Source organism: Pithys albifrons, chromosome 4 (genome assembly GCF_047495875.1).
Source record: "Pithys albifrons albifrons isolate INPA30051 chromosome 4, PitAlb_v1, whole genome shotgun sequence".
NCBI classification, from domain to species: Eukaryota; Metazoa; Chordata; class Aves; order Passeriformes; family Thamnophilidae; genus Pithys; species Pithys albifrons.
Window position 1 is genome coordinate 69,859,830 of NC_092461.1, and position 13,653 is coordinate 69,873,482.

General features: G+C 35.0%; 1 protein-coding gene across 5 annotated transcripts in view; it reads left to right on the forward strand.

The window, feature by feature from the left end:
- The window catches only part of ST18 (ST18 C2H2C-type zinc finger transcription factor), a 100,381-nt gene that overhangs the window by 30,563 nt on the left and 56,165 nt on the right, over positions 1-13,653 (forward strand). For all 5 annotated transcript variants that reach the window (XM_071554549.1, XM_071554546.1, XM_071554550.1 and 2 more), the window contains 2 exons: positions 1,224-1,278; positions 3,142-3,172. In XM_071554549.1, coding sequence (XP_071410650.1) covers positions 1,224-1,278; positions 3,142-3,172 — 86 coding nt within the window. The remainder of the gene's footprint in view (positions 1-1,223; positions 1,279-3,141; positions 3,173-13,653) is intronic.

Sequence of the window (13,653 nt, forward strand, 5' to 3'; positions counted from 1 at the left end):
ACCTATTGCCCAGCACAGGTTTATAAATCAGATACTGGTGTCTGTTAGTTAATCTGTAGAAGAACACGCGAGTTGCTTTGTCTACTGTATACATGATCATCATCATTTTATGAACAGGGAAACTGAGATTCAAAGAAAATTCGGATGGTAAGATTCCCTCACAAACTGAAGAATTCCAGAATTCCTTAGTTTTCCTAGACAAATGTTCCTAGTTTGGGAGCCCTCCTTACATAAAAATTGTTACTTTTAGAAAGAAGAAGAGTTTGACTCCCTGGACATGGTCACAATTGCACTGTTGTACAATCTGCTATATGTCACTGCAGTTCTCCACACCAGAACATGAACTCTTAATCCCTTTGAATTTCAGGGGTTTGCAATAAAATCACTGGATTGAAAGCCTGCCCCTATAATTATGTGTCTGGGCCACATCCAAGACCAGAAGGTGCATATTTCCAGTGCTGGTTTAGATGTAGCCAAAAGTGTCACAAAAACAGATGATCTTGAAATGACTCTCTTATTTCTGATAGAGATCTTATGACAACAGCTGACTTTGGGGTCATCTTTTGATTGTTTGGGCTTTTTTGGTTTGTTCGTTTGTTTGTTTGTTTTTGTAATGTGAAATACAAGCCTGGACACTACATTCTCACAAAAACTCATATAAATCTTTAACTCACTGTCTCTTTAAGAAAAACTTCTAAAATAAGTAGTTGATTAAGTGGTGAAGTATTTTAAAGCTGCACATATGTAATTATGCACTATCAAGCAAGAAGCTTTCACATTATAAGGATGAAGTTGTCAGAAATGCAGGTTCCAAACCAACTATATAGCTATGCCTCAGTTACAACAAAAATGCAGAGTTCCTGTAGGCACTGCAGCTTTCTGACACCTTTTCTTCCAGGAGGTGGATGCTGAAAGCAGCACTCATCCAGCAATACTCTTTCTAACCTTTTACCTTCAGCTAGCACCTGTAGACCTTGTCATTAAACCTTACAGAGTCACTCATAACCATCACTTTATTAAACAAATGTGTATCATTAAAGGTATCTCCTAGGTATTTACTAGATATTCACAGATGGCTTTTTATCTTTTTGACAAGATTAATAAGGCATGATTATTCTTTTTTCTATTACTGTCTAGCCTTGAAAATGTTAAAAAAATGCATTTGAGTATTTTTTTCTCAATGGCAAAAGGTATGAATTAAAGATCTTGTGTTAATATTACAGATGGATACAGATGGGGAAAATAAAAAGCTACGCACACGCTCCAAAGGAACCAAGGGTGAGTTAGCAAGTACGCTTCATGACCCTGTGCCCAGAACCCCATGAAATATGAGAGTTCCTGTGTACAGGCCCTAATGTGCAGTAAGAGAGTGTACAGCTTCCTTAGGGCTGCTTTTTTAATCAAGGCAGGACACAGACTACTGGCATTAAGAGGCACAATGTTATTAGCTATGGTTTAAAAAAAAGCAAAAACCCCTTTGTATGCTAGTTTTTTTGAGTTATTTTTCAAAGAAAACAAAGGCTATGCTTTTTACTATGAAAAAAAAATCTTCCATAGGGAGTATTCCATTCCAAAATAATGTACCAAAACTTCTCAGCCACCTGAATATTTTTCTGTCTATTGGCATTAATTATCTGTAAATTAGCTATGTAAATAGTCCAGAAGTATATTTACTTTAATCAAAAGGTGCATGTGTATATGGCAGAGGATCACCTTGTGCTTTTCTTTTTATGTACTGGTGCTCATGTTTCATTTGCAAAGTTATAACATATTGTATTTCCCAGAAATTCCTCTCTTTTTGCAAGGAACAGATGGAAATGCAGTACTGAAAGATAAACAGGCCCTTAATGATCTCAACATCTGGAAATCATGATTGACTAGCAATGCAGCCCTTCCAGGAAAATAACTTTTTATTATAATTCATAACACTTTTTGTGACTCTTGATAACAAGTGAAAAATTCGTATACTTAAAAATAAATGTCAAAGTTTTGCCTGCCCTGTGAACATTTTTGCTTATGACTATTTTCAGAGGTGTAAAACACCCATCCTTCACTCTGATTTTAATGAGAATTCTGTACTCTCAGGATTGTGCAAAACAGACTACTTCAATGCATTGTCACAACTCAGTAGTTCTGGATTGTTAATATCATGCCTTCAGCTTCAAGTTATGGTCAGAAGGAAAAATTAAAATGTAGTTTGGCTTACTTTTCTATTTTAAAATGATCAAAGGCATGAAAAGTACGAGATTTCACATAGGAAGAAACAGAGAAAGAGGTCTGAATACCACAGACTGACGTCAGACAAGGGGATAAATACAGACAAACCTTTCTAAAAAACACAATCGTTGTTGTATCACAACTTTGATGCAACTCTCAATAACATTCTCTGAAATTGATTTAAAATTCATATATATTTTGAAAGCACCAGAACAGAGGACTTGGTCAGTCACTGAACTGGGAAGTTATTCATACTCCAGCATTAGTCCATGTTTTCTCTGCTGGTCAGGACTGTGAGTTAAAACAGTTTTGTTGGCTTAGCAAACAGTAGTCTTATTTAATAAGGGTTTCATACCCTTTCACTCAAAAAAGAAATAGCATAATTTTAAAACATATGGACTTTGTTTCTCCATATTTTTATACACACGTACACACATTTATAGCAAGTAATGAATCAAGAGTATTTTCCCAGAAATGGAAACAACAGAAGTTGCCTCTGCAATATGAATAATCCTTAGAGACACCTGTTGGCCTTACCAATATGCTGTATATCCTTGTGTGGGCAGTTATTTGTAAACACCAGCCTTCATCTTTTCAAAATTGAATTTAAATTCTGAAAATGCAAAGATTTGTCATTCTATTTTCAATAAAAAATGTGTCTCCTCTTTTACTTTTTTTCATTATTATTTTCCTCATTGTTCCATTGAACGTCATACTCCAGGTTTTATGCATCCCAAAATAACTGAGAATTATATGTTCAGATAACATTTGTCACTAGTAGCTACAATCCTGTGGTTAGCATGAAATAACCACCTGTGTTTTGATAGCCACTCCTGTGTCATTACAGATAGGCAGGTGCAAGGTTGCAGAAAGAACAGGTCTGGAAGTGTAAACTAATTAATTCTTTCCTGCTTTTATTAACAGTTCAAGTGGACTCTATAGCTCAAGAGCTCAGGTAAGAACTCACATTTATTTTTTCAGTTTTATTTTCTGATTATATTGATAAATTCATACACTGGTATTGCTATAAAACAAAGGATCCAGCAACTGATGGATGTAGTAAAGATTTAGTGCAGATCTGAAAAAGGCTATTTGATGCAAATTCACCTTTTAGATATACCAAAAATTAAAGCAAAATGTTAACAATAATTATGCAAAACTAGTCAAAAGTAGCATGAAGTGGGCAGGATTCTGGTATTCCGTCTTTATCTTCAGTCTGTGTCAGGGCATACAACAAAAGAATTTCTGGTCAATCTTCAGATCTTCAGTCTTCTTTTTCCTATAATGTGTATTATATTGTCTCAATATCTCAACATTCTAGGAGATATTAACATATTTTGCTAGATGGCTTTTATAAAACTGAACTGTAAACTACTGTGACTTCTAAATGAACTAATGGCTCATTCTTCCTTAAGTATTCATTGAGGTTTCATGGTTTATGGAAGTAGCAGACAGTACTTTGCAAATTTGCATAACACAAGGCAGTCCATTCAAAACTGTAAACTACACAAGGATATCTGAGATCACAAATATTCTAGAAAAATTTCAACATTGCTGTTTTAATCTACCAACTCCTAACAATTGATCCAAGAACTTAGAACAAACTGTAGAAAGACTGACAGATTATTCAGTATCAAAACTTAGAGAAAGAAAATATTTACAGGTACCTGGAAATTCCTCACATTATTAATCAAAATGACAATTTGCTACAGCTGCAATGTAAATACTGAAAACATTTTTGAAGAAATGTTTAACTTCTTTTCCCTACACTCTTTTCATCACTTGTTATTGAGCTGCTTGCTTAATCACAGCAGGCACCCAAAATATGTGCTTGTGGGTTCATCCATCTAGGGAACAGAAACATCATCATGTGATTTATTTGATCAAACAAAATGCACTATCTTTTAAGACAGGACATGAAATATTTACAGGAAGTTCTTTGTAGGGAAGACACACAAAATTTTAAGGTTTTGTTTTATAATAAAACTGAGGAAATTATAAGCTTCTTATAGATATTCCATGAACAGAAGTGTAGGCTAACTTTTTGGATAAATTATTCATGGTGAGTCACTCATTCAGCTCTACTGTGAATCTCATTTTTCTGTATGGCTTCAGTTTTCTGAGATTTAGTGCTTCTCCTTTTTCCTCTGTGCATCCCTAATTTATGCAGCAGAAGGATGCATTAATCCGAAGAGGCACTCATCCAAAAATGAGGATGGTCCATGTGTTCCTAAGAGAAAAATGTTTGAAAAATAGAGGATGTACAAGTTTCTGCAACATCAGGGAAGCTGTAATTTATGTATTATCCATTGCTATGGCTTTTCCCAAGCAACTTTGTGTTTTCCTGTGAAATACATACTGTCTTAGCAACTACTGTGTAACAGATCATTCTGTCAGAGATGTGGACTTCTTCCATAAGGAAACATACTTTAGTTTAAAACAGTGAACTAAAAAGCATATAAAGGTATTGCTCAGTCCTTAACTTGGTATTTTAAATTTCTACAGTACCAAATTCCTTATGGGGTATCTCTGCAGTCAAGTGACTTTACTGGTGTGCCAGTCAGGGGATCAACTTTTAGGAATCTATTTGTCTATGAAAAAGTAGAGGGAGAGAGGCAGGAGTTGCCTTTTGGAAATGTAGCCAATGGACTGCATTCGTATTAGTCATACCCATATTAATTGGAATAAATATTGAACATTCCTCAAGAATTCAAGACTGAAATAGTCGGTTGTGTTCCCTGGATACAGCTATTGAAACCACTGTCTTTTCTGACCAAGGTTCTAAATGCTGTGTTGGCTGAGAAATTTAAATCCATGCTTAATTAATTTCCCCTTTTCCCCTGGCTTATCCTATCTGACAAAGTACTTTTGCACTCTATGAGTTTCTGTTGTGAAGTGCCTTGGGATACTTCTGCATGAAAGGCACTACATAAGCTTACATGCTCATATTGTATTATTATTAATTTCATAACATTGATTGGTTCTAGAGCATTTGTTAGCCTTTTCTTATTCTGTAACTTATGTTTCACAAAAGTAGAGAGTGAAATAAAAAGCAAAACAAAGAGTTTCAATCACTGATTAGATTCAATAATGCATGAAAATTTCTCTCTTCTAAATTTCAGACATTGAAATCTTGCTTAATAAAATTAAATGCCAAGTCTCTTGATTTCAAGAAAGCCAAGATTTCACCAAGAAAACTTGCTAATATTTTTATCATCCATCTTCCGAGAATGGGACCAGCTTTGTGCATAAAAAATATATTTTTAGAAAAACATTAACTTAAGGGGCAATCTGGGGTTTTGTATTTTATTTCTGCTTATTCAAATAGCTAAAATTTTTCTTGCACTGCAGTGAGTTTTCAAAGGAAAGTACTTTTCTTCAAGATACTGATCACCTATAGACAACTATTTATGTGTCAAATTGCAATGATTTCATGTAATTATATGTCTTAGAGAATCTCAAGTTTCAATATGATATAAATATTTGTATTTATACATTAATACTGTTAACCCTGCTGGGTTATTAGTTCAGATTTATTGGGGTTATTTTACTGTATCTACTGTATACCCTATAATGTTGAAACATAATATGCCCAACTTAATAAGTCCTTTAAAACAGAACTGTTTCTCCTTGAAGTCTTAATTATTTACTTATTAACAACATGGTTCAATTTTTATTTAGAAATGTAGTGCTATGGTGATTTAATTGGTAATCAAACTACCTTAAGATGAGTCTTTTTATCACAATCTAAACATTGCAAACAGCATGTGATAAAAGCAAGTGCTGAAGCCGGGAGATCTCTGTCCCATACATTCAAGTTTGAATCTGACAACTTTTGGGCATAGAAGCTCCATTGCATCCATTCTCTGCAAGACTTTTAGAGGATTTAGTCATGGACCACTGAAAGGACCAGGACCTTCGGCTGTGTTCAGGATTAGAATGGAAACCGAAGAAAAGTGAGGGATGTTGGAGAGATGTATTCTCATTACTGTGTTTTATTTAACAGATGGGGTACAGTACAATGAACCATCTGTAGGTTATGGAGCGGCATCTGGGTCAGACCAAGGAAGAGCAAACTGGATTGATCCAAGCACAGGATTGCAAAAGCAAGGATCAGTTTGGCTAAGTCCATATATGAATAGAAAGGCTACCTTTTCTGAGTTAGATAGGGGAGAAACCAAGCGTTTCTGTCTTCTGCTTCTAATGATTAACAAAGACTCCACAAGGCATTGGTGTTTCAAGTCGTGAGAACAGCCCTGCTCTTTGGTGGGAATAGTTACACTTTCCCTTACTCTTTGCAGTGTTGCATTACTTCTTCAAAAGTAAGGAAAGTTACTTTTTTTATCTGGACCTCTCATTCCAGGTGCTGTGAGAGATTATAGATATTCAGAGAAGTCAAACTATTCAGTGTGAATGTATAGAGCTGAGTATCTTGAATGCTTTAGCAGAGAGGGAAATAATAGAGCAGAGCCATCTGGATGTCTCCTTGGTAGAAGTAGTAACTGGACATTTCACCATTTTCTTGCTGTCTGTTGATTAGGAGTGTGAGAGTGAGAGCAAAGAAATGCTGCAAACAATGGCACTGAAGTATTTCAGAATGTCTGTGTTACTAAAATATATTCCTTAACTTTATCTATAATGTTTTAAGAGGTATGTCAATATAAGCAACAGTATACAAGTATGACGACATACTAAAAAGCATTTCTCTTACGCAAGTAGTTATTCCTTCTTCTACAGTGCTAAATATTTGCTGGTTTTCTTTAAGAACTAGTAAATTATATGTATGCAATTATATCTGAACTCTGTTTCAAACAGTAATGGGATGAAGGCAGAAAGTTTGGTAGATAGAAGATAAATTTGCCCACTCGGGAAAAGTTCATAGCATGAAAAAATGTTCATGCTTGGCTGCATTTAGAAAGGAATGATTCAATGCCAACTCGTTTTCTGAGCTTCATAAAGTAAGCAGGTTTTAGAAGTACTTGTATGAAAAGAAAGAAGTCATGACAGATGACTGGAGAAGAAGCTGAAAGTGATACTTAGATGATGGAAGAAGTAGGCACTTAAAAAAAAATCACAAAAAAAGACTCAAAGATATTCCTCAGTAAGAACTGAGGTTATGGTTGATTTATGTAGCTGTTACCTTCATACACCTCTTATTCTATAAAACTGCTTAGAAGAGAGACAGAGACTAAGAAGGCTGTTCCTAGCTTGCATCTGGAAAAACAGTCAGGTGTTTCCTTTGGGTTTGGCTTCTCTTTCCACAGGAGATGTTCATAGATTCTGATTTTTGGGAAACTGCTGTGGTAAAGCACATTTGTCATAATCCTGAATAAGCACATTTGGAATAGTAACTGAAGTGGACTCTCGTGTTTCTTGGTGTCTCATCTGTCTCCCACAGATGAGCAGAGAGTGTGGGACCTTCACAGTTCTTAATGTGCTTTGCTGAAACAAATTGTGTCTCTGAATTCAAATAGACTTAGTAGTAAATGCTAAATGAAGATGGTCAATAGTTATAGCTACTGCCAGTAATGTCTGAATTGCAAAAATATTTTTGCAATTGAAGAGTGGGTGTTGAAAGCATACTCTCCCAGCTCTCCTCCTCCAGTGTTCCCCATGATGGTAGCTGGCTGGGGCAGAGTTGTGCCACTTTGGCATTTAAATATTTCTCCATGACACATCAGATTAGGCATTTCACCTGAGTAAAAGATTTGTATCATGCTGTTTCTATTGATAACTGATCTTCAATTAAACAGTGGACATGAATCTTCAGAGTACCTCTTCCCAAGGTCTATTACCTGAATGAGTTAAGAGTATTACTTCTTGCTCTTTAGCTTGGAAAAGGAACTTCCTCCCCACCCCAGCCATTGTAGAAATTGAATTGGTTGTGGGGCTTTGAAAATATTAACCTCTGCCTCCTAATCCATGATTTCTGGTATGAGCAAGTCTGTCATGTTGTCATGAATCATGCTTTCTTAAATTCCCATTAAATCTTGTTCATTCACTATTCTTTTCTGACAACACTGTTAAGCTCCTAAGGAACTTTAGGTGTGCTGGCATGCTAGCCGTTACTCTCCTCAAAGACTCTTTTGAAATCTATGTTTTATGCTAGGGATTGATCTTTGAAAAAACCAAACCAAACCAAACCAACCCCACCACCTCCCCAAAAAAGGTCAAGGATAAAGAAACACAGAACAATCACTATGTGGTGCAGTTTACTGTGAGGCAAAGGTTAAGTATATAGTCACAAAACTTATAGTATAAGTATACAGTGACAGTATACAGTCACAGTCACAGCATGTTGTTAAAGAATAGTGTTAGAATTCACCTATCCTTATTATTATATCCTGTATGTCAACCATTCTCACCATAACTAATAAAATAAGAATTAATGAAAATCGTAATGGCAATCAAATTTATAGGTCTGTCATGTCTAAGTTCCTCCCTTTTTTCCTTAAACTTCCAGTCCTCCTTTAATTAGCCATCAAATCGTGAAATTGACAATGCTGTCATTCCTCCCGTCTCTTCACTCTGCCTCGCCCTCTCATTCTTTCCTCCTCCCCCTTTCCTAGATCTCTGATGAACTGATGGACCTCAGGCTTTTTAACTTTTCTATAGTGCCATATGCTTTCACAGTTCAGAACCAGGTTGTTCTTTCAGTACTGTTAAACCAGTAGCCAAGAAATGGTAAAAAAGAAACAAAAACAGAAAGGAATTAAAAATTCAAGCATTTTCCATCTCAAGTTTTCTTCTTTCAGCATTCATGTAAATGAGTTAAGGCTTGCATAAAATGTTTGGAACTTGTGTATAGAAAACGTCAGGTAACTTTATTATTATTGTTATTATTATCATTATTATTATTGTTATTGTTATTATTATTGTTATTATTATTATTATGTCTTTCTTTGAATGAAAGGTAGCAAGAACATACACACTGTTTCAAGAAATGATAATATATAGTTCTGACTGACCACAAGTAATGACTTTTGACATGTTGCAGGTAACCCTGAGGTTGGCAGTTATTTGACTTAAGTATTTAGTGAACTGTTCTTAATAATCACTAAGATATTTGAAATAAGAATTGTAACTCATAATCCTTTTGAGACAACTGTGGTTAGAGCTGTTAATTATGATCCATAATTTACTTAATTCCTGTGCATATTCAGACCTTTTGATCTATTTACTGTGACCTCTAGCTCTTTTGTTCCTGGATTTATTTAGAACATTTATAGGTTGTGTTTCATGTTCACATTTCTATTTTATTTTACTTTAGTAGTTACTTTATGTATATTTGCTTTATAGGTGATTTTTATAGCTCTGTTCAACGAGCACATTAGGTATGTTTCTAGCATATTATAGGCCTGTTTTGATGTCTACTATGTTCATTTCTAGTCAACAGCCACAATCTCTGTCTCTTTTCTCTTGGTTATTATATTTGATTGTGAATTTACAATTTTTCTACTTAAAGTCTTCATTTAAAATTATAAAGGGTAATTATTATTTAGTTTCAATATATATTTTTCTGTAAGAGATTTATAATATATGTCAAATCCACACCACTTATAGTGGTTGCTAGACTGACAGATATTTATTATCAGTTTCTTTCTTCCTGAGAGCTTGCTACATCCTAGAACATTCCCTGCCTTGAATTAAATTTGTTATGTTATTTAATATATTACAGGAGTCATCTTCCCCATCACAACTTCTGTGTTTATCAGCACTCAGTAATTATTATCCTCCCAACCCTACACAGAAATTTAGAGTTGCATATGACTTCATGCCTTCTGCTGCATGACAGAATGCATCAGAATGTTATAGCCCTAAATGTTTGCTTCCTCTTATGGCAGACCTTTTCTCTGTAGATGATCGCAAGCCATCTAGAGATGGAAACGCCAACCAGTAACTTCTGCCTCATATGTATCAATCATGAGTTAAATATTATGGCTAGCTGAATTGCTGCATCTGACTGATGTCAAGGGTGGATTCAGCCAAGCAAAAGCAAGATGAAACAGACTGTGTACAGCCTGGAGATAGCAAGGAAAGGAAAAGAATGTAGCCATGGGGATGCCTGCTACTTTAAAAGGGGGTACTGGCTCCTGACAATGCATTGCTTATAGTCTTATCGTCTGTTGTAAAAAGAAAAAAAAATCCACAAAACGTATCTTCTTTATATTCTTTAACCAGCCTGTAGTTGCCAACATGCTTTTTATTTAAGCACTTGTGTTAGCAGGCTGACCACTCATGTGCAAGGCTTTCTGGATGCAAAGGTTGTGTGGATGATCTGTAGATTTGCCTAGAAACTTAATCCATGCTAAGCCAAATTCTTGGCTTGGGCTCCACTGGAATTTATTGACCTACTGAACCTGGCCAGATTGAGTGAGTAAATGCAAAAGAGGCTGGGGAGGCTGGATTTGACCCAGATCTTGGGCATTCTCTTGTATTACTCAGTATAAGAACTTCTTGAGCAACACAACAAAAAGTAAGCTTCCTCTGAACTGACTCTTACTAAAAATAACTTGTCTGTTAAAAAAGGGTCCAACTCTACAACTTTAACCATGCTTTTGATTTATGTGCTATAGAATGACGCTGGGAAACAGTCATCCCAGTATTTCAATTTGAGAGTTTATAAGCAATTTTTTTTATATGATCTGAATATCCTTAAGAGCCTACAAGCTGAAAACAAGAAAACCAGATAAGTTAAATCTCTGCTGTCCTCCTCTGAGTTGCCTTTACTTCAGGGAGAATCCAGTTAAATATAGTAACATAGAGTTTCAAAACAAAAAAAATAAAAGTATGTTTAAAAAAAGGCAGTTTCATGACCATATCACAGCCTGCAATTTTTGTCCTGTAGCCTCAGGCATCACAGAAGCCTGAGCTTGAGGCATGGTAAATCTCACCATAACTGCATGCCTTTTCCTATGTTGTTGCTGACTTACCGTTGCTCCACTCTTTATGTGCTTCTTTGCATTTTCTCAATCATTTCACAGTCCAGTTGTTCTCTTTGGTCAGGTGGCCTATAACATTCAGTTTAGTGTCTGAAACATCTCCAAACTCAGTATATAATGATTTGACACCATTACCCATTTTTCCCCAGGCTCTTCTTATGGGGTCTAATAAATCTTTCATCAACAAGGCTATGGCAGTTCCTTTACTTTTCTTATATGTCTTTTTCAAATAAAACATATCTTTTAATAACTTGCTCCAGCCAGGTTTCAGTTATGATATCATATTTCCTACACATTATTATCTGTCTTGTTCTATCCCTAGCTAAACATTTCATTTGTGTATATAGAAGACAGTTTAATAGCTCCAAGTTACTGATCTTATTTTGCTCATGAATATGAATTTCCTTTTATCTTTTCCCCATCTATACTTCACGTGCATTTCTTTCATCTTAGACCAGCCCTAGACTGAACTTGTCACAACTCTGGCATTTTAGAAAAAAGATTGCCCAAGTATGGCACTAAACTTCTCTAATTGTTGAAGATCGTTTACCCTGGAATGGCTGTTAGTGTGCACAGGAAAAGCCTCTGTCCCCTTCACAGATACAACTTGGAAGTCAAGTGTATGAATTTGTTATAAAATGATGATATGATTTTTTTATGTTTTGTGTGATGTTTAAAAAGGATAACCAGTCAGATTTTCTTTAACTATCATTGAAGTAAGTCGTGCTAGTTCTAAGCATCATTGCAGTCAATTATGTGTAAATGAAGAACAATTTTTTTTCCAACAAATTTATTGATTGAAGTTCTTACAATTTTAATATTTTAAAATGTTGATGGAAGGAAACTCTTTTTACCTGAGTAATTATCACACAAATGCATTTTTCAGGAATTCCCGGCTGGAGTTCTTTTCCATGTTATTTTTCATCTCCTAGTTTGAATCACTGAAATACCATGCACTCAGTCATGGAGTCCAAATGTTATAACTTATCTAAAAGTACTGTGGCTTGGTTTACTTTATAAAATAGAAGAAACCATTAATATCAATAACTCTGGCTCTAGATCAACAATCAGGACAAACACATGTTTAACTTCCTGTCTGGGAAAAGTATTCAGTGGTCCTTTCCAGAACTAGCCTCGAAAATTTAATCTGTAAAAACTCATATCAGAGATCTGTTAACATCCTTCTTTATTATTTTCATATAAAGTCACATGTTTTCATTTGTATAATTTTGAAAATAATTCAGTAATTATAAGAAGTATTTAAAATAATTAGAAAGAAAAGCTTTTTTCTGATTTAACTCAGTCTTAGATTGTCAGTGAATTGCAGTTCCTTTATTGTAATTTTCTCAGTTGCACAGTTGCACTCCTAGAACATCTTCAGCTAGTAGGTGAGTGGCTACCTATAACTTGCAAAGCAAGTAGTTGTTTCTAGTAGTGCAGTTTTCCCACACCTGAAAATTCACACATCTTCCTTTCACCTCTTTTGAATAGGTAAAATGGTGATTTCTTTTAGCCCTTGCTTCAGCATGTTCCACTATTCAGGGTTAAATTCATGGACTTGTAAAACATCTGTAAGCATAGTTTCATACCCCACTGAGTAGAAAAAATTTGGGAAATGGTGAGTGCATTGCAGGATGGAACATCAGAATACAGTGCTGTAGAAATCCTAACATATTAACATAATCCATACAGCAGACAAGATGGAAGATTTGTAAAATAGATCCTTCTGAGATTGAGAGTTGAAGGGTACAGAAATGAGTTGAGGGCATCACAGACTTTTCTTGAACTGCTATTCTCACTGATGAAAAGCATCTTATAAGTATCTTTCTTTAAAAAATAAAACAAACAAACAAAAAAAAGGGGGGATTGATCAAGAAGTCCTTCTTTAATACACAAGTAATTTTCTTTATGTTCTTTGTGAGAATTTGCTAAGATTTTCATCCAGTACCTATAAGGATTTTAGAATGGAAGAGAGTAAACAGAATTACTTTTTAGATGTCATTTTTTCCAAGGACATAAACCTGGTAAATTTTATGTTCTAGTATCTATGATCCTAAGTGATGCAACTTACTTTCTTCTTTTTAAAAACATTCTTATCTCTCTATATATCAAATCTGTGACTATTTCATATGCCTTAAAGTCACTTCTATCTAGTTTTCTGAATCTAAGATTTGGTTTTATCTACAGTTAAAGTGTTTTGTATACAGTTAGATTTTTATAAATTCTTTCGTATTCAGTAACTGATTCCATGGTATTGGAAACAGCACCCTAGTGCCTGGCAGCTAAAGTGTTCTTGCAGACCTGACTGATGCTGTGGATTTTCAGTTTTTTTGTGGAGACTCCAAATTCTGGCTATGATGAGACTTGTTAATACCATCTTTTGGTCTATCATCCCTTTCAGAGCAACCTGACCTGAGAACACTATCACTCTCACTTAAACTGAGGTACAAAATTTACGTACATTCTTCACAATGAAAATTCATTCAGAAAATAG